Source organism: Sminthopsis crassicaudata, chromosome 4 (assembly GCF_048593235.1).
Source record: "Sminthopsis crassicaudata isolate SCR6 chromosome 4, ASM4859323v1, whole genome shotgun sequence".
Taxonomy (NCBI): Eukaryota; Metazoa; Chordata; class Mammalia; order Dasyuromorphia; family Dasyuridae; genus Sminthopsis; species Sminthopsis crassicaudata.
This window is the reverse complement of record NC_133620.1, coordinates 445,190,216-445,212,066: the sequence shown is the minus strand read 5'-3', so window position 1 is coordinate 445,212,066 and position 21,851 is coordinate 445,190,216. Positions and strand designations below refer to the sequence as shown.

The window sequence follows — 21,851 nt, the reverse complement described above, 5'->3', positions numbered from 1 at the left end:
TGCCAGTTTCTCTTTTGCTGCCTTTGGTATCATCCAGTAATTAGCTGTCTCCCATTGGGAGGGGACTGTGGAGGTGAGGAATCTCTAAAGGTAATCCACTGCAGGGGAGAAACTGGTGATTACAACATCAGGAAGAATGGATTTGGATAGAAGTTAAGTCATCTTGAGATGTAATCCATCTGGACGCTGGTAGAGACTCGAGAACGGTCCCTGCTCCTCTGGAAAGCCTGCTTTCTAATGTTCAGAACCTTTTCATGGGCCGTATTTCAGCCAGTCTCCAGATCAGGCTCTCTCTGACACAAGTCTGCTTATCTCTGATACAAATCTGCTTATGAAGCCTGTGTGACGTCAGGGGCTGCCTTCTCTATTACCAAAGGGGCAGGCTCTGTGAACCTGGCAGTGAATCAGCTCTCATTTTGGCGGGCAACTGAGATATAAAAGGGAGCCAAGTGTTCCAGCTGACAGATTCTCCTTTCTACTGCAAGGCAGCCCTGAGGAAGAGCCTGCAAAGGTGAAGGTCTTCTTTCTTCTAGGTAAGTACATTTTAGTTCAGGACCCTTGAGGTCTGAGAGCGAATCTGAGGACTGCTCCCATGAGACCTAGAGCTGGAAGACGATTTAGAGATCTTTGAATGATTCTTAACTTCTTGATATAGTGGTCATGGACCCTTTGGGGAAAACCTATGGATTCATTTTCAGAATAATCTTCTTAATTTCACAAGATGAAATTCGTAGAATTACAAAGGATAATTTAAAAGCACATGGAAATATAATATCTATTATATATTCTCCCGTGTACGGGAGAAACTGGTGATTGATTACAGCATCAGGAAGAGTGGATTTGGATAGAAGTTAAGTCATCTTGAGATGTAATCCATCCGGACGCTGGTAGAGACTCGAGAACGGTCCCTGCTCCTCTGGAAAGCCTGCTTTCTAATGTTCAGAACCTTTTCATGGGCCGTATTTCAGCCAGTCTCCAGATCAGGCTCTCTCTGACACAAGTCTGCTTATCTCTGATACAAATCTGCTTATGAAGCCTGTGTGACGTCAGGGGCTGCCTTCTCTATTACCAAAGGGGCAGGCTCTGTGAACCTGGCAGTGAATCAGCTCTCATTTTGGCGGGCAACTGAGATATAAAAGGGAGCCAAGTGTTCCAGCTGACAGATTTTCCTCCAGCCCTGAGGAAGAGCCTGCAAAGGTGAAGGTCTTCTTTCTTCTAGGTAAGTACATTTTAGTTCAGGACCCTTGAGGCCTGAGAGCGAATCTGAGGACTGCTCCCATGGGACCTAGAGCTGGAAGACGATTTAGAGATCTTTGAATGATTCTTAACTTCTTGATATAGTGGTCATGGACCCTTTGGGGAAAACCTATGGATTCATTTTCAGAATAATCTTCTTAATTTCACAAGATGAAATTCGTAGAATTACAAAGGATAATTTAAAAGCACATGGAAATATAATATCTATTATATATTCTCCCGTGTATGGGAGAAACTGGTGATTACAGTATCAGGAAGAGTGGATTTGGATAGAAGTTAGGTCATCTTGAGATGTAATCCATCTGGACGCTGGTAGAGACTCGAGAACGGTCCCTGCTCCTCTGGAAAGCCTGCTTTCTAATGTTCAGAACCGTTTCATGGGTCATATTTCAGCCAGTCTCCACATCAGGCTCTCTCTGACACAAGTCTGCTTATCTCTGACTCAAGTCTGCTTATGAAGCCTGTGTGACGTCAGGGGCTGCCTTCTCTGTTACCAAAGGGGCAGGCTCTGTGAACCTGGCAGTGAATCAGCTCTCATTTTGGCGGGCAACTGAGATATAAAAGGGAGCCAAGTGTTCCAGCTGACAGATTTTCCATTCTACTGCAAGGCAGCCCTGAGGAAGAGCCTGCAAAAGTGAAGGTCTTTTTTCTTCTAGGTAAGTACATTTTAGTTCAGGACCCTTGAGGTCTGAGAGCGAATCTGAGGACTGCTCCCATGAGACCTAGAGCTGGAAGACAATTTAGAGATCTTTGAATGATTCTTAACTTCTTGATATAGTGGTCATGGACCCTTTGGGGAAAACCTATGGATTCATTTTCAGAATAATCTTCTTAATTTCACAAGATGAAATTCGTAGAATTACAAAGGATAATTTAAAAGCACATGGAAATATAATATCTATTATATATTCTCCCGTGTACGGGAGAAACTGGTGATTACAGCATCAGGAAGAGTGGATTTGGATAGAAGTTAGGTCATCTTGAGATGTAATCCATCTGGACGCTGGTAGAGACTCGAGAACGGTCCCTGCTCCTCTGGAAAGCCTGCTTTCTAATGTTCAGAACCGTTTCATGGGTCATATTTCAGCCAGTCTCCACATCAGGCTCTCTCTGACACAAGTCTGCTTATGAAGCCTGTGTGACGTCAGGGGCTGCCTTCTCTGTTACCAAAGGGGCAGGCTCTGTGAACCTGGCAGTGAATCAGCTCTCATTTTGGCGGGCAACTGAGATATAAAAGAGAGCCAAGTGTTCCAGCTGACAGATTCTCCTTTCTACTGCAAGGCAGCCCTGAGGAAGAGCCTGCAAAAGTGAAGGTCTTCTTTCTTCTAGGTAAGTACATTTTAGTTCAGGACCCTTGAGGTCTGAGAGCGAATCTGAGGACTGCTCCCATGGGACCTAGAGCTGGAAGACAATTTAGAGATCTTTGAATGATTCTTAACTTCTTGATATAGTGGTCATGGACCCTTTGGGGAAAACCTATGGATTCATTTTCAGAATAATCTTCTTAATTTCACAAGATGAAATTCGTAGAATTACAAAGGATAATTTAAAAGCACATGGAAATATAATATCTATTATATATTATATAAGAGTATCTATATGTATAGTATATAAATATAATATCTTTTTATCTATCATAAAAAGTTCACAGACCATAGGTTAAGAAACTGTTTTCTGGGAGGGAATCTTTTTTTTTTTTTTAAATAGCTTTTTATTTATCAGATATATGCATGGATAATTTTACAGCATTGTTAATTGCCAAACCTTTTGTTCCAGTTTTTCCCCTCTTTCCTCTCTCCCCCAGATGGCAGGTTGACTAATACATGTTAAATATGTTAAAGTATAAATTAAATGCAATATATGTATACATGTCCAAACAGTTGTTTTGCTGTACAAAAAGAATCGGACTTTGAAATACTGTACAATTAACCTGTGGAGGAAATCAAAAATGCAGACGGACAAAAATGCAGGGATTGGGAATTCTATGTAGTGGTTCATGGTCATCCTGGGAGGGAATCTTGATCTTTCCTTCCCCCATAGAAGAATAACCAGAAGCCTATAGAGTGGATGATTTTGTTAATAGATTTACAGATGAAATCCAGATCTTTAAGTCCAAATCTCCTCTCCCTCTATTTCAACTATAATCAAATCAATATTGCTAGAAAAATATCTTAATCTGGAGCCAGCTTTTATGGGCTCTAGAGAACTAAGTTTTCAGTGTGAGAACTTATTTTTACTTTGAAAATAGGCAAAAACTACAAATCAGGGCTTGAATTATTATTTTACAGAGTTCTAGATTTTAAAAAAGTGATAAGAAAATATTAGTAATGCTGATTAAGTTCAAAAGTGTATATGTGATTGCTAACTCTTTTAGATTTGTAACGTACTTCATATTTATTAACTCACTTGGTTCTCTGAATCAACTCTGAAACAACCCTGAAAGGACACTTATCATTCTCCCCATTTTACAGAGGAAGAGACTTTTCTAGGGTTACATAGCTATCAAGTGTTTTAGATTTGAGTTAAACTTTATCCCAACTCATAGGATTTCAGTTCTGGTAATAAAACAAAAAAGTTCAAGGCTTCATTGGTAGAAAAACATATTGTCCAAGTCCACAATGTTGCTTCCAAGGTAAGATTGAAAATTTGTTTTATCTGAGTGTTTAATAATTAATTGTTAGGACCGCTACATTCCATGGGACCCCACAGACTAACTAGAAATTTTAATATGTTTGTGGTTATTCAGTTATTTGTCATATCTACAGCATGTCTACAGGGTAGAGGTAAGGAAGGGAGGGAGAAAAAAAAAAAGGAACATAAAATCTTATAAAATGAATGTTTAAAAAAAAAGCTATTTGTATTTGAAAGAATGACATACTATTAAAATAAATACATAAAGTAAGATTTTTCCCAGGCCTTAATTTGTCTTTCAATGACTAAAGGCTAGTAAGAATTATGTATGACAATATGACTAATATAGTATTATGTTTTGCACAATTGAATATATATAACCTATGTTAAATTGCTACTGTCTCAAGGGGATGATTTGGGAAAGGAGAGAAAAAATTTGGAATTTAAAATTTTTTTATTTTTTTTTATTTTCAAAAAATGAATGTTAAAAATTGCATTTACATGTAACTGGGAGAAAATAAAACATTTAAAAAAGAAATGACTACAGGAATCAGAAGAAAAAGGAATGAAGGGAATAAACATAAGCAAAAAGGAAACAATAAAAAAGATTTATGTGTGATTAAAGGCAAGGTTTCAACTCTCTGAATTTCTATCTCAGTTATAAAAGGAAGTAATTAAGAAGGCAGGACTAGATGATCTTGGAAGTTGCTGCTGAGGATGAACAAAATATAGAATTTGTAGCAACAGTATTCAACATAACACAAATGATGAGTGTCTCCTAGAGTGACTTTGAACTGAGAAATTACAAAAATTCACATTCAATCTTTAAGGTTATACTCCTATACTTGTTAAATCATATGACTCCCCCTGAGCCTTAGCTTCCTTTTCTGTACAATCAGGAGGTTGGAGAAGATGATCTCATGGGTCCCTTCAGTTATATCTGAAATAAATAAAATTCTACAACTTTATCTATCTGTATACTTCAAATCTCAAAATATTAAAAATTCAATTTGTACAATGTTTTGGGTTGAAAATACAAACATTGTCATCAGAGCGTTGAAGATAATTATATGTGAGTAGTTGAGTGTCCAATAATAATTTAAAAAATAATCTAGCATTAATAATAATAATTATTATATATAATTATAATATAAATAATATTATATGTAATATAGAATATATTAATATATTAAATATAACATTATTATTATACATAGCATTATATTATAATATATAATTGTAATAATTAACCATCTAGAGAAATCTCTCTGCTAAAGAGCATTAGAGGCATACTTTTAGCTGAGGAAAGCTACCTGATGAGTCAGAAAGAACATTGAACAGGAAAGTTTAGATCCCAAGTTGTGTCACATGCCCTGTTTTTTTTGGCAAGTTGCCTCACCTAACCTGTTTCTTTATTTGCACAATGAGAATAACAAGGTCAACTGTAAGGGTTAAAAAGCCTCTAGAAGCAATAAATGCTGTTCAAGGCATGTGGGAGGACCTGAGGGATGAGAGGTTCAGAGGTGCAGGTGAGGCCTACATGGAGGTGGGGCACAGCCCCATGAGGCGGTGTCTGATTCCGGGTACCAGGCCTCCCTCCTTAGTGCTCTCAAAGCCTAGCACTCCTCCCTCCTTCTTCTTGGGCCAGTCCTATTATGCCAGGTTCCTAGAGGACTCCCTCCTTTTCCCCCATATCATCAGTGGGGTATAAATATGTGCTATCTCAGAATAAAGTTCTCTTTCACTTCACCCCTACCTAATGGTGGTCTGTCTCTATGGCATCCGGGCTGGAGTCCGAAGACGGTAAGTGTGGCCTAGCAGTGCCGTCGATGGACGGGCATTAAGAGTAGCTCTAAGGGGAGCTACCAAGTTAGAGTAGTTCATAGGGGTGTAACAGTCAACCTTGTGTTTCTCATGGAAACATTTTGGTGAACCAATAAAACGAAGTCATGTGAAAACTGGAAAACTCAATATAAACATAAAGCATTATTGTTAACATAGACATTTCTGCTTTTTAAGCCTTCTGTAAATATTCTAGTCAGGCAGCTCAGTAGCCCAGTATGTAGAGAGCTTAGGCCTGGACTCAGAAAGATCTGAGTTCAAATATGGCCTCAGAGACTTACTAACTATGTGACTCTGGTCAAGTCACCTATTTGCTTCAATTTCCTCATTTTTAAAATAAGCCAGAGAAGGAAATGGCAAACCACTCTATTATCTTTGCCAAGAAAACCCCAAAATAGCTATTACAAATGACCCTTCAGCTAGAGAATTCAGATAACCACTATAAATTTATCCTGGGAATTAAAGAACATAGAATCTTCATTTGAGATTGAGAAACTCTGTAGCAAAGTATAGCATACAATCATTGCACAAGGAAATAATTGTAACCATTTGGGGAAAAGAAACGTAATCTCTGTAATGGCAAACCATATCTCAATTACCTAGGATGGTTCTAAATAAGTTTTTGGATTGAAAGGAAAAACTTGAACTTGTTTTCTCAATTTTGTTCTGATTCAGTCTTTCCTCTCCAATTTCCTCTCCAATTTTCATTTTCATACTAGGGGACATCATCCTACATATTGATACTCCTTCAAATACTTTTTTTTTTTTTGCTTAGGCAATTGCCCAGGGTCACTGAGCTAGGAGTGTTCAGTGTCTGAAACCAGATTTGAACTCAGATCCTCCTGATTTCAGGCCTGGTGCTCTAACCAGTATACCACCTAGTTGCCCACCCTCAAATATTTTAACCTCAACTTATTCAATTAAGATTGATCCTGTGAAGTTTAAAATTGTCCAGCTCTGAGCTAATGGCATTTCATTAAAAGTCCATGGCTCTCTCCAATAAAATGGACCTCATTTCTTCCTCAGGATCTGAGATGGTTATGGTCCCCAAGAACTTGTTTTTATAGAATTTGATACATGAATATGGAAAAAAAAAGGCATGGTAAAATACAAAATCTCATTGGTTGAGACCTTGCTCTTAAGGGCCAAAAATTACGTATCAGCCAAAAAAAAAAAAAAAAAAAAAGCATATCAAGGGAGGGAGGGAGGAAAGGGGGAAGAGGGAGTGTCCTAGGTTGAACCAAGCATGGACATCCCCACAAACTGATCATAAGATGGTCATAAGAAGTTATACCTACTCAAGGTAACATGACAACAGAAAATGATCCAGAATGATAAAAATAATTTGGAAACTTTTCAAAGAATCAAGGCATCCCACCCATGTTCGGTTTGGACATGGAATCTGAGCAAAACAGGATGGAGAAATCTTTTTCAGCATTTCTGTGGTTATGCAAATGAGCCTCATAACTAGGAAACAGGGAGTGAACATTTCACTAAAGTTTGAGGTCTAAGTGAAAAAATGTCAATTTTACTTAACTATTCTGTTTATGTAATTGCATCCCAATCAGATTATTAAAAGTCATGTTACTGAGTTAGAAAAAACAATAACAAAGTTCACTTTTTGGCACAAAAGCTCAGAATTTCAAAAAACAAAACAAAACTGGGGGGGAGAAGATATAAAGGAAGCAAATTCAAACGTATCAGACCTTAAACTACATTATAAGGTGAGAGCATTGTTGAAGTATAAAATGGATCATTTTGATTATTTTAAATGAAAATTTTCTTGCAGAAATAAAATCTATATGGTCAAGAATAGAAGAAATTCAGAAAATTGGGGGGGAAAACTTTCATAGATAACCTCTCAAAATGTGAATGGGTTGGAATATTGCTGTGGTGTACGAAATAATGAGTCAGTTGAATTAGAAATATGGGAAGGACAAATAGGTGACTCAATGGATAGAGTACCAGCCCTGAAGTCGGGAGGAACTGAGTTCAAATTTGGCCTCAGACATTTAATGCTTCCTAGCTGCGTGACCCTGGGCAAGTCACTTAACCCTGATTGCTTCAGGAAAAAAAGAAAAATAGGGGAAGATTTGAATGAAAGAAGATGCTACCTCTTTTTTTTTTTTCTTTTTGGCTGAGGCAATTGGAATTAAGTAAGAAGTGAGTAGACAAAAAGAAATTGAAGATGAGTGAGAGAATAGGAATAATAGGAGTGATCTCCTAGAAAAGACAGGAATAGGATCACTGGTACATGGAAAGATCATTTCACTTTGCTTGAGTCCATAGAGGATTTGCCAGGTTTTTTTTTTTTTTTTTTTTTTTTTTTTTTGACTCCCACATCCTCACTTGATCTATTCATCATCATTGGTTATCATCCCATATTTTTCCTCCCTTTTATGGCTAAACTACTTGATTAATTATAGATGCCTTTTCTCTCACTTTCTTAATTCTACAGTGTGTTTTTGGACCTCATAATTCAATCAAAATTGGTCTCATTAAATTTACTAGTAACCTCTATATCATCAAATTTAAAGGCATTTTTGGTATCTTGATCCTTTTTCTCATCTTTATAGTCTTTAATCACCCTCATCTCCTTGATATTCTCTTTCTTCTAGGTTTTTAGGACAGCACTATCAGTTCTTGATCTGACTGATACTTCTCGGTATACATTGCTGAGTCTTCAGTTAGTATATACCCATTAAAGGTGAGTATCTCCCAGATCTCTGTCTTGGGTGCTATTTTCTTCTCTTTCTATGCTCATTTTCTTTTCTATTTTGCACTTAATAGTATTTTATTTTTCCCAATTACACATAAAGACACTTTTCAACATTACTGATAGATCTATATCTCAAAGACATCATGAAAAGAGTGGGGTGGGGAAGGAAGGACCCATATACAAATAAGAATTGAAAATTAAGGGGATGCCCATTCTTTGGACATGGCTAAACAGGCTGTGATATATGATCCTGATAGAAGATAATTGTGCTCTAAGAAATGACAAGCAGGATGGTTTCAGAAAAACCTGAAAAGGCTTATATGAATTGATGCAAAATATAGTTGGCAGCACAAGAAGAATGTTGTCCATAATGACAGCAATATTATATGATGGATTGTGAATGACTTAAGTATTCTCAGTAATACAGTGATGCAAGACAATCCCAAAAGATTCATGATGAAGCATGCTATCCATTTTCAGAAAAAGAACTGATATTTTCTGAACATAGACTAAACCACATTCTTCCTTTCTTCCTCCTTTCCCCCCTTCCTTCCTTCCTTTTTTTCTTCCTTTCTTTCATTAGTTCTTTTAGGTCAGATAAACATTGTATTCACTGTGTAATCTTTATGCTTGCTATTCCACAGGTGACCACAGTTTGACTATTTCTCCTAAAGAAAAAACATGAATATACTTGATCATTTGAGTGTGGAACCATCATCTTCAGACCTGGTTATTAATATAGGAAAAATCACCCTTGGTGAAAAAAACAGGAAAAAGTTGGCAAAATCTCAGAGGGAGGAAGAAAGAAATAAAATTGCCATAGCTGCATGTTCTTTGTTGAACTCTGGAGGAGGAGTGATATGCATGGAAATAGCTGATGAATGTTACTTTTCAAAAAACATGGAGATAGGACAGGATTTAGAACAGTGCCTAGGGAACTTTGTTGATCCTTTCCCTTTTCAAAATTATTTTTCAACACTGTCACAAGGGGAATATTTTTTCATTTTTGTTAAATCTTGGGGCAATAGAGATTCCCCTGAGCATAGCTCTACCATACCCCGTATTTGCAGTCAGAGTGTGATTCTATATGAAAGAAGTGGCACTAGGACTTTAAAGATGAGTCCAAGCAAAGTTTCCAACTTTTTGAAAAATAAAAAAAGAGAGAGAGGTGTGAAAAGAGCAGAAAATTCACCCCCTAAGAAAGTATTAAAGGCTGTGAATCTTGGCCTTGAGGAGAATGATTCCGTTGCTCTAGTGTTTCAAAAAGATTCCTTTGAGAGAGAGGAAGTGTTACCATTTTCTGAATCAATGCTTGTAGAGTTTAAACAGTTTTCATCCAAAAAAATAATCGACTATATAAAAGACATAATACCAAATTACATTTCAGCATTTGCCAATACAGAAGGAGGCTACCTCTTTATTGGTGTGGAGAATAACACCTGGAAAGTTGAGGGAGGCTTGAAAGAACTTGTGAAACCTGACTTATTGAGAAAAGTAATAGAAAAGAAGATAGATAACTTGCCTGTTGAACATTTCTGCAGCCATAGGTATCCAATAAAATATGAGATCAAATTTCAGAAAGTGTATGACCAGGGAAAACTCTATGGTTATGTTTGTGTAGTCAGAGTAGAACCATTTTGTTGTGTAGTATTCTCAGAAGAGCCCGTTGCATGGGTTGTGAAGGATAGGCATATAAACAGATTATCAACTAAGGAATGGATGGACATGATGTTGGGTGCTGACTCAGGTAAGAAAAAAGAAAAGGGTTCCTTCCTCTTATTCATTGTCTTTTCAATGGTTCTCCACTGTCTTTTTCAATCTTTTGTACTTGGGCTATGAGCAGTAATAGTAAAATTAATAATAGGTTCAAGGTTTACAAGCATTTTACAAATATCATCTCATTTGGGTCCTACAATAACCCTGTGAAGTAGATGCTGCTATTATCTTTACCTTATAGGAAACAAGCTGAGAATGGTTAAGTGGGTGCTAAGTAAATGTTTGAGGCAGGATTTGAACTTTTGTTTCTTACTCCAGAACTGCCCTCTAGATACTCTGCCAAACAGCTGCCTCAGTGGTTATTTACAAATACCCATCTTGAGGGTTTGCAGTGTGAGGACTGTAGCTTATACTCTATTCTTTTAGAATCAACAACAATCTTGAATTTTGGTAGAGAAGTTCTGCCAGTTCTTTTTATAATTTCTTCCTGAAGTGAAGATTCTCCTGAGAGTCAAGTTTCTGAAATTAGATGTGATGTCTTTGTTCACACCCACAGGGTCATTATAGACAAGAAGATTGTGGTCAGAGCATCGGCAATCCCTTTTTTCTGGTTTCTGATATTTGGATTTTTTTTTTTTAAATTGAGGGGTTAAGTGGCTGGCCTATAGTCATATAGCTAGTAAGTATCTGAGATCATTTGAACTCAGGTCCCCTTGATGCTAGGTCCAGTGCTTTTGCCACTGTGGCACCTAACCTGCCTCTTTGACATTTGGATTTTAATTTAGTTATTTAAGTATTATAAAGTATAAAAATTATATAAAGTGTTACATAAAATATAAAAAATTATAAGTATTATAAAGAATAAAATAGCTTCCTTTATTAAGTAAATAATTGATATGAGACAAGCTTAAAAATCTTAAGATAGTGACTGAAATTTTAGGATCAAAATAGAAATGGTCCAGATAAAATTGCATTTCTCAGTTAAGATATCCAGAAGTCCTATAAGAGGAGTCCAGTTGTAGCAAGCTATTTATTTGAAGACTGTCCCCTGTTAGAGCCAAAAAAGATGGTAAGAAGATAAATAAAGATCGATCCAGTTTTCGGCTTTAGTGATTACATAACAGTTTTTAAGGTTTGCCCTTTACGTATATTTTCTCATCTGACCTTCATAACCATCCTTGGAAGTAGGTGTTACTATTATCCCTATTTTACAGATGACAAAACAGAATCTAAGAGGTGTTAACTGACTTGTTGGAGATAACAGTAATTGAGACAGAACTTGAACTCAGATCTTCGTCTTCAAGTCGAGAACTCTATGCATTATACTATCAGCCTAATATAGATTTATTCATTTAGAAACAATGCTTTTGGCTGCTCTACAGAGGAAATAAAAACCATATTGGATCAAACCATTGTCCTTCCATATAATTTGCCAGTCAGTCAGTCAGTAAACAGACATTTCTTAAATACTTACCTTATACCAGGAATTGTGCTAAATTTTGAGGACATAAAGAAAGGCAAAAGATAGTTCCCACTCTTGAGGAATTCAGGATCTGATGGGAGAGATAACATGCAAACCATTATGTATAAATCCAGAATATACAGGATTGTTTTGAGACCATCTTCTAGCACAAGGGAGTCCTTCTGGGATGAAGTAGGCTTTCTGACCCTGATCTTCTATTATTCATTGAGGAAGAAACAGAGAAAGCTAATGGTTATTTCTCTTCTTTTCTTTTTTTATCTCTGTTAAGATCTCTCACTTCTGAGTGAAAACTTTGACTCTCAATTGAGCTTGGGCAATTGTCCTCCGCTCAGCAGACCAGTTTATTGCAAGAAGAACTTGAAACACAAAGAGGTACTTCAGCAACGTTTGTTCCCAGGTAACTGATCCAAGCTTAAGACCTCAAATTCTTCTGGAATGGATCGAGATTTCAGTGCATCTGAAGTCAAGTGGTTTTGAAATGAACTTTTTGACTCCTAGCATAAGTAATGTATGTTATAGATATATAAAACATGGCTGTTCAACCAAAACAGGGGAGCATACAGGAATCAGGGTTCTCTTTACAATGTTCTTATGAGACATAATTATTTAAAAGAAATTTGCTATCACTGCATAAGTCTTACTGGCCAGTTTCTATTAATTAAACTGCAAAATTAATTTGTGGAAACTCAAAATTTTTTATAGAGGACACTTTTTTTTTCTAGACCTAAGAGTCATAATCTGGGACCCACAGACCCCAAAAGGGTCGTGGATAGGTTTTAGGAAATTTATGAATCTGAATGGCAGAAGATTACATCTTTATTTCAATATAATGTTATTGATTTCTTTTATAATCCTATGTGTTTTATTTTCTGCCTTTAATAATAATAATTAATAGGTAATATTAGGTGCCAAGCACTTTACAATTATCATCTCATTTGATCCTTTGAGAATAATTCTTTGAGGTTAGTTTCATCCCCATTTTACACATGAAGAAACAGACAAACAGGGTCCAGCCCTGGGGTTCTTCCCATTGCACGATCCTATCTCATATTGGACCTAAGACATTTCCCCAAAGTGGAATGGGCCAGTCCGGGTGATAGAGGGCCACTAAGTACTCTCCCCACCTTATTCGCCAATTACTAGAGATCGGGCAACGTCAAGAGTGATGCAATCACAAGAATGTTGCATTAGGAATTGTAGGTTCAAATGCTGGCTCTTCTTATTTTGGGGGCGATTTTGTACAAATTTCTCAATTTCCCTGGGCCTCAGTTCCTCTTCTCTAAAATGGAGGGGGGCTTGGATGAAATGGTACCTTCCAGCTATCTAGATATGCCCTTAGCTAAAGAACAATGGGAAGGAAGGGTGATACTATTCATACAGTTCATGACACTGTAGACACTGAGGAAAGAGGTACTGAAGGAACAGATTCAAAGGTTGATATTTCTCTTGAAACACATGGGTGGTTCTCTAACTTACTCTCATTTTTTCTTTACCTAGTATCACCAGGAGAGATAAAATACAATCCAGATTCCCTCTGCCAGGAACTGTTTTCAGAATATGAAGGGCTGGAAGAGTTAATGAAAGAACAACTGTGCAAGGAAAACTGTTCCCAAGGAGTACTGATATTTTCTAGAAGCTGGGCAGTTGATATTGGCTTACAGAAGAATCAGAAGGTCCTTTGTGATGCTCTTCTAATAGCTGCTAACAGTTTCCCAGTGCTGTATACAGTCCTCAGGGAGCCATTTCCTCATGGAGAAGACTATTCCAGCCTTACTGCTTTTATACTAAAGCAAAAGTTGGTCAACACTGGTGGTTACACTGAAAGACTATGTATTATTCCCAAAGTTCTGGTCCTGAACTCTGGAAGGGACACAGAGGTCCCTAGGAGCTCAGGTCAGCCTATTCTTTACCCTTTATTGTACAAAGTGACTGAGAACGAGATTACAAACCTGTTGCAGTCGCTGGTGATTGTCTTGCTCAGCTTCAGGTCCTTTTTAAGTGACCTGGTTGGCCACGAGATTCTAAACTTACTCACAATTGAACAGTATAATCTGATTTCAAAGAACCTTCACAAGAGTCCAAAATTGTTTGTCCATGGCTTCCCTGGAACAGGGAAGACAGTTATAGCCATGAAGATGATTGAGAAAATAAAAAATGAGTTCAACTGTGAGAAAGGAGAGATCCTCTATATCTGTGAAAATCAACCCCTGATGAATTTCATGAGGTGAGCTTGTGTCCTATGGTTTGTCTCTTTTTAAAAAAAAAATGTACCTCAGGCAGTGATTGTGGTCATTCAGAGTCTGATTCTCCAATTTCAAATTGTCTACACTCCCTGTTTCTCTTCCTTTTCTCCTCCTGTAGTCTGTTGTCTGTTTTCTGGGTGTGTTGCAACTGCCCCATGGAGAAGTAAAGGAAAAAGAAAAGAGATAGATTAAAACTAGTCCACTGTGACAGTATTAGGAAATTCAAGATGTTGCAGAAATGCATGCATTTCTGATACCCACATCAGTTCCTTTCCTCCACTGGCAGAGATGGAGAATTCTTAGAAAACAGTGGGTCAGAATAGGAGGTGTATGCTGTCCTAAGGACATCATGGCCATAGGGACTCGGCAGCTCCACAGTCACAGAGGGGCTGGCAAAGTATACATGTTGAAGTGGGGGAGAAGGAATGCTTATGAATGGGATGGAAGAAAGGCGCTGGCAACTGAATTGTGTCTTTTTGGGGAGGGGAGAGTACAATTGGGGTTAAGTGACAGAGAGTAAGTGTCCGAGGTCACATTTGAACTCAGCTTTTCCTGACTCCAGAGCTGGTGCTCCATCCACTGTGCCACCTAGCAGACTGACTTGCATATTAAAGGAAGGATTTCAGCAGATAGACATCAGGGAATTTGTGTCAGCTGTGTGAAACAAAGCTAGCAAAGGATAGAAATTGGAGAAAGGTAGTTTCTGGGCGAGAGCTAATTTTGCTTTCTGTTCCACTATCCCATGGCTTTTTGTTTTCTACAGAAAGAAAGATATCTGTACTGCTGTGACTCGAAAATGTTTCATGTTATCAACCTTCGAGGAAGTTAAGCACATTATCATTGATGAAGCTCAGAATTTCCGAGAGGAAAATGGTTCCTGGTATAACAAAGCCCAGGAGATCACTCAGAAAAATGGGTTTTTTCAGGGGATACTCTGGATCTTCTTGGATTATTTTCAGACTAGTCATACACATAACAGTGGCCTTCCATTCCTTCAGTACCCTCAAGAGGAGCTCACCAAATTTATCCGCAATGCAGATCCTATAATAAACTTTATTAAACAACATATGGAAATAATCAAAACACATCTTCCCATTAACATAAACCCAAAATCTTTGAGGATGCTGGATAACGCTTGTTGGTCTTCAGGGGTTCCAGGTGTCTGTGAAATTAGGAAGAACTTGACAAGGCAGCAGATTGTGACCTATGTAGCAGAAGAATGCAAAAAACTGTTCCAGATGGGTTATTCTCCCAAAAATATTGCTATTCTGGTCAGCACATTGAACGACATAGAAGATTATGAAAAACTATTAAATCAAGCCACTAAGAAAATCAGGGGACTCAAGATCAGCTTTAATTCCGAGGAAAGCAATTGTATTGTCCTTGACAGTATTAGGCGCTTTTCAGGGCTGGAAAGGGATATCGTGTTTGGGCTCAATCCTCAAACAGAAGTTTTGGATGTTTCACACAATCTTTTGGTCTGTTTGGCATCGAGGGCGCTCACACACCTCTATATCCTATATGAGGGGGATGGAATGGTGAAATTTTGAATTCTTCAGTAAAAAGTCCAAACAGATCTCAGTCCCCCATCATTCCATCATAAACAGGAACATACAAACAGCAAGCTTGAGTAAAAGAAAAGGAAATAAAATAGAGGATGTTCATAAGAAAATCACTGCTGGGACAGAAAGTCAATTAGCCAATAAACATTTATTAAATGCCTACTATATACCAGGGAAAGAAGATGGGATTTTTTGCTATTGAAAAATTTTTAAAAAAAACCAAACAAACATAATTTTGAAAAAAAATTGAATCAAGGCCAATTGTTCATTTCAATGTAAATGGTGTCTTCAAAAGTCATCACAGGATTAATAAAAACCAAGAGGAAATGATAGATATAGTTCATTTAGAATAGCTACCAAAATTTTTAATGGAACTATCAAGACATGGTTGGGACTTACAGAAATACAATTGCAAAAGGTGAATCTTGAAAACTATCATTGTTGGTAGTTGGAAAAAACAAAATACTATTTCAAGCAATAAAGAAGAAAGAAAAGAAGTACAATTGCAAAACACTATGCAGAAATAAAGAAAAATATTCCTTCTTGGCCACTCTCTCCCAGAAGCTCCTTCCTCCTGCCAACCCCTGGAACCTGTCCATGATAAATGTATGAAGCTCCACCTCATTTGTATCCTCTCTACCACGGCGTTATCTTTTTCACTAGATCCAGTTACTATTCTTGCTTAGATCAGAGATCATATTTAAATTATCCTTATTTTCGATGATTACAAAATCCTCATCTTCAAGAAGAATGGGAACCACTGAATAAAAACTTATGAATTAAAGGACTTTACTGGACATTGACCATGCTTCCATGAGCGATACCACCATATTCCAGAGTGGTGGTTTTTTCTCCTTTTCTCCTTAGATGAAGAAGAAATCAAACCATTGGCTCTTTCTTAGAGCTCTCCAGGAACAGTCTTCTATGGTTCTGAATCCAAAATTACTTTGGAAAAAAAAACAAAAACACTAAAAACCTGACTTCTATTTGTAGAACAAATCAACGGTTTCTAACTTAAGCTCTGACCTCTTGAATTCCTGAAATTGCATGCTTGAGTTTCCCCCAAGGGACCAACTGGGAAGAGGGCTGACTTTCTGGCATATGCTGCAGTGAAGAATTTTTGTTTAAAAGAAAAAAGATATACAGAGAAGAAATATAAGTTTAGGAAAACTAATCAAAAGAATATAATATATACAAGGTTCCAATTCTAATTGTACAGCTGGGAATATATAATTTGTTTAGCTACTCTCCAATCCATGAGCATCTATTTTGTTGCCAATTATTTGCTACCACACATAAAAATGCTATCATAAATTTTAGCAAATAAGAGACTTTGTCAGTTACTTACTTGGGGGTATAGGATAAGCAGTAGAATCTCTGGGTCAAATTTATTTTTAAAAAATTAGTAAGCATTTATTCTCTTTCTCTTCAATGCCACAACCAAAAATAACAACAACAAAAAAAAGACAAAGCCAATCTTTGCAAAAAGAAATATGGTCAAACAAAACAAATTTAATTTTGCATTGGCAAGATCAAAAAACGAATGTCTCATTTTGCATCTTCAATCACCACCTCTTTGTAAGGAGATGTGTAATATGCTTTGTCATCAATTTTCTGTAATCATACTTGGTTGTTGTATTGATTAGACTTCTCAAGTCTTTCAGAATTTTTTTTTCTTTAAAAAAACTGTTATTGTTTAGACGTTCTCCTGGTTCTTCTCATTTCCCTCTGTTATAGCCATACAAGTCTTCCTAGGTTTCTCTGAAAGCATGCTTTCCATAATTTCATGTAGTGCAATAGTATTCCATTATATTTATGTACTATTTATATACACACTTATGAACTCACTTACTTTCCATTTCTTTGCCATTAAAATAAAATAAAAATCAAAAGAACTGGTATTTTTTAATCTATCCCTCTTTCTTTAATATTTTGGTATATCTCTAGTAGTGTTCTCCCTGGGTCAAAGGATATGCACCATTTGCATATAGGTATAGTTTTGGAGTCAGTTTTAAATTGCTTTCCAGCTTCAAAACATCTGAAAAGAAAAGTCTTCATTGCTCCTTTAATTCGTTTATGAGCTAACTTTTTGTCACTGTCATATATACATTTGATGCTTTTATTGGTACATGGTACTGTTGAGGTTCAGAAGGGACCCAAAAAGGTTGGAGGTCACAGACCAGTGTCTCAAAAGAATTTGCAGGCTTGAACCCATCTCCAAGTCAAGGGGCAAAGTTTATTGTGATCGTAATGCCAACTGAAGTGGGCTGTTCCAAAAGAATTTAACAAAGAACCAGGAGCAAGAAGATAGTTTTTTATTATTATTTCAACTTTTTATTGACAGCACATATGCACAGGTAATTTTTTACAGCATTTTCCCTTGCACTCACTTTTGTTCCGACTTTTCCCTTTCCTCCCTCCACCCCCTTCCCTAGATGGCAGGTAGTCTTATACATGTTAAATATGTTACAGTATATCCTAGATACAATATATGTGTGCAGAACCGAACAGTTCTGCAAGAAGATAATTTTATAGGAAAAAGACAGAGAGATGAAGTGCTTCATATCACTGATATGCTCATTTTATGGTCTAGAAGTAGAAGTGAAGAGTGGTCTCAGGAATTTGGTTATCACTGATCAGCAGATTATGTCTCTGACTGTCAGCAATGTTTGTTTGTAGGACAATTCTAAGGTCAGAAGACTTTAGAATCATTAATAGACAGATTGTCAGAACAATAGCACCCTCTAAGGTCAGAGGATCTCAGGATCTCGAATGTATCTTCCCTAAAGTCTAAGGGAAGAAATATTATATTCCAAGGCTAGAAGACTTTTACAATCATTGATGGACAGATTGTTAGAACAATAGCACTCTAAGGTAGAGGAGGGGGAACCTCAGGATCACTAAAGCCAGAAGACTTTAGAGTCATTGACAGATTGTTAGAACAGAAACACTCTGTTTTCCCAGTTTTCCCAACAGTTTTTGGTTGTTGTTGGATAGTCGGACAACATTGACTCCTAAACATAAAACATTTACTAAATTAAAAGGTAATAGCAAGAATAGCCATATCGCTTACTCAGTATATAACAAGAGCAAGAATAATCAAAATATAATAATCTACTCAGAACTCTAGGTTACTTCTCCCACTAATGCACCTCAAAGGTCCATGGGGAGTTACATGAGTAGGGAAATGCTTGGGACAACTCATGATGATGGCCAGGATGCCAGTGATCTGTTTTAGGAAACAGTCTATCAAATGTCACCCAATCCCTTTTTGAGCCTCTCTTCTTCCCTGTTGGATGATTCTAAGCCTCTGAAGCAGTGTTAAATTCTTTTAGTAAAGAAGCACCATTACATTACATCAACATACCTTTTCTACTCCTTTGAAGAGCTGAAATGTTCATGATAGGTGCTGACTGTAATATTTTACAAATATATAACATTTTTTATATAAACTCATTTTTAGTGTAGCAAAACACTGAGAAAAAAGTAGGTGAATGTCTGAACAAATTGTGACATATGAATTAAGTGGGACATTACTATAAGAAACATGTATTTTGAAAAATTTAGCTGTGGGACCCTCCTTGGAGATGCATGATGAAGGGATTCTTCACCCCCCCACACACACATATTTCTATTTCACAGCAGATAAAAAATATTAACTGACTGCTTCCAGTCTGCCATGAGGACATCATGAATATACTAAAGGGACAACCCTCTCTGCCCATCAGGCGGCTCTTTCCTGTCAAAGTCAAAGGTCAACTCTTTGAACTCAACAGGGTCAGTGGGGAATGGACGCCCTTCCCTTCCTCCCTTCCTTCCCCAAGTTCAGCCCTAAAAGCACATGGTCTTCTAATAAATTCTGTGTCTGGGATGGGTCATGCTCCTGTGTGTCTCGTTTCTTTTGGCAAGGATATTGTAGTGAATCAAAGGAAGCTGGCATTTCCCCCTCACGTCAAACTATCTGAACTGTGGGGTATTGATTACTGGAATTAGTGGCTGCAGAAATAATGGCAGAGAAGATCCAGCTGACAGGGGAGAAGTCTCCTGAAGAGAGAAGAATCATTGAAACCAGGAGCCCACTTGGCAGTGATAAGGCTGTCCTCAGTGGAATTGAGAGATAAAATAGCTATGAGTAGTCCTGTTGCACCTATACTAAGATGCTTACTATTATCTTCTCAATTGATTATAATTATCTTGTAAATATCCCCCTCCTCTTTCATTCCTTCCTCCCTTCCTTTCTTTTCCTTCTTTCTTTCTTTCTTTCTTTCTTTCTTTCTTTCTTTCTTTCTTTCTTTCTTTCTTCTTCTTTCTTTCTTTCTTTCTTTCTTTCTTTCTTTCTTTCTTTCTTTCTTTCTTTCTTTCTTTCTTTCTTTCTTTCTTTCTTTCTTTCTTTCTTTCTTCTTTCTTTCTTTCTTTCTTTCTCTTTCTTCTTTCTTTCTTTCTCTTTCTTTCTTTTACTTTCTTTCTCTTTCTTTCTTTCTTTCTTTCTTTCTCTTCTTTCTTTCTTTCTTTCTCTTTCTTCTTTCTTTCTATTTCTTTCTTTTACTTTCTTTCTCTTTCTTTCTTTCTCTTTCTTTTGTTCTTTCTTTCTTACTTTTGTTCTTTTCTTTCTTTCTTTCTTCCTTTTGTTCTTTCTTCCTTTTGTTCTTTCTTTCTTTTGTTCTCTTTCTTTTTTTCCTTTCTTCCTCTCTCCCTCTTTCTTTTCTTCTTCTCCTTCTCTTCCTTCTTCTTCTCTTTCTTTTCTGTATGGTAATAAAATCACTTTTCCTTACCATACCTGACTCATGTGTGTTTGTACTCTGGGTAACTTTTACTTCCTCCTATTTCCCCCTACCCCAATCTCCTTACTTAGCTACTGGTAAGTACTTAGACTATAGAAAAAACAGATGTATTTTTAAGACAACATAGAAATAGGATTGAAGCACTAGGGATCCTAGTTTCCTTGCTGAGGAGATAGATAACTCTAAAGGAATGAATCCAGAAAAAAAAAAAAAAACTAAAAAGATACAGGACAAAAATTAGTAAAAGTCCCCTCTCCCTTATAAGCTCAGCCTAGAGGTGAGGCCCCTAGAAGAAAGGTTAGTTACTTCTGTTTTCCCTCAGATTTTTAGAAGTACTACTGAGGGACAGACAATGGGGTATTTCTAAAGTCTGGTTCTTAAATCTCCATTATGATATATTCTATCAATTATAGTCAATATCTCTTTTATGTCTTTGGTTCCTTCCAAAGATGGGTTCCCCCGGTTATTGTTATTGCTCATCCTTTGTTCTTGAAAAGAATCAATGACATATTTGATCAATTAGCATTAATTAGCTTTTACAGAGCTATATTTACTGAAAAGTTATAGCAAGAATTGAAGTTACAAAATATTTCCCCCCCAAATCTGGGAATCTCCATTCTCCCTTTGACCCTGAGAACAGGCTGCACCTTAAAGCAATTCTACAAAGTGATTGCCCAGCAAAGTTTGAATTTGCTTAAGCAATGGATGAGTCATCTCAGTCTCTTGGCTGCCCTTTGCCTCTGCTATGCTGGGCCTAGGAGGTCTCTAGGGCCTTCCCTCCTCACAGGCTCGGCTCTCTGTAAAATCTGGAATGGATCTCATGCATAAGGCATCTTGAAGTTCATTCTTCTGATCTTTAGAAGATCATAAGGCCACAGCATCCAATATAGGACCACCAGCAACAAAAATTGTATCTACCCGCTGTCCCAACCCTATTCCCCAGGGAGAAGAAAAAGACTTTGGAAGCTAAGCTAGCTTTCCAATCTGTCCCTGAATTTTTGCTTGCCATCCTAAAAACTTTGGGAAATTTCTCTTTGAGTGAGACAGGCCCTCTCTTAGTTTGAGTTGAGATCTCCTTTTGCTCTCAGCAAAGAGCTCTTTTACTTTTATATATTTCTTGGTCTATTCCAATCCGATCTGTAGAATTTCTCCAATTTCTGTTGGCCGCTTTGCTTGAATAAATGAGTTTACTTGTTACTCACTTCTGTAATCGTCTTTGGGTAACCAGAATATATGTAATATAAGTTTTGGGTGAGCCTTGACTTTAAACTATGGAATAACCACCAGGGAAGTGGCTTCTGTTCTGGTTCAAAGCTGAATCCCAAGACAAGCATATTTGGGGTGAGGAATGGGACGCAAATATAATTCTAGTCTTTTCCTGGAAACTGGAGAAAACATCCAGCCTCAAGATACTCCTGGGGCCTACTTGTCTGACATATAAACTCAACCCTATGTTGTCCTTCTTTCCTCCCAGGTAGGCCAAACCTCACCCCATCTGCTGCATTTAAAACAATCTATGTGGACATGAATGTTTTTATATGGGTCCATTCATTTTATACTAAAAACCAAAATAGTCCACTTAAAAAAAGGGGGGGGAAACATTGCAACATAAGAATT

At 37.1% G+C, this 21,851-nt stretch overlaps 1 protein-coding gene across 3 annotated transcripts; it reads left to right on the top strand.

The window, feature by feature from the left end:
- The first annotated feature begins 285 nt into the window (after window positions 1–285).
- On the top strand, window positions 286–16,929 carry LOC141540022 (schlafen family member 13-like). 3 transcript variants are annotated; one of them, XM_074263551.1, is made up of 9 exons: window positions 286–533; window positions 1,075–1,219; window positions 1,757–1,913; window positions 2,430–2,586; window positions 8,349–8,437; window positions 9,094–10,196; window positions 11,917–12,045; window positions 13,146–13,872; window positions 14,655–16,929. In XM_074263551.1, exons 6-9 carry the CDS (start codon window positions 9,131–9,133, stop codon window positions 15,439–15,441), a joined length of 2,709 nt encoding a protein of 902 aa, XP_074119652.1. In that variant the 5' UTR covers window positions 286–533; window positions 1,075–1,219; window positions 1,757–1,913; window positions 2,430–2,586; window positions 8,349–8,437; window positions 9,094–9,130; the 3' UTR covers window positions 15,442–16,929. The 3 variants fall into 3 exon arrangements, with proteins under 3 accessions (XP_074119652.1, XP_074119653.1, XP_074119654.1); XM_074263552.1 differs by lacking the exon at window positions 2,430–2,586 and having other exon boundaries at window positions 286–1,219; XM_074263553.1 differs by lacking the exons at window positions 1,757–1,913; window positions 2,430–2,586 and having other exon boundaries at window positions 286–1,219.
- Window positions 16,930–21,851: the final 4,922 nt, after the last annotated feature.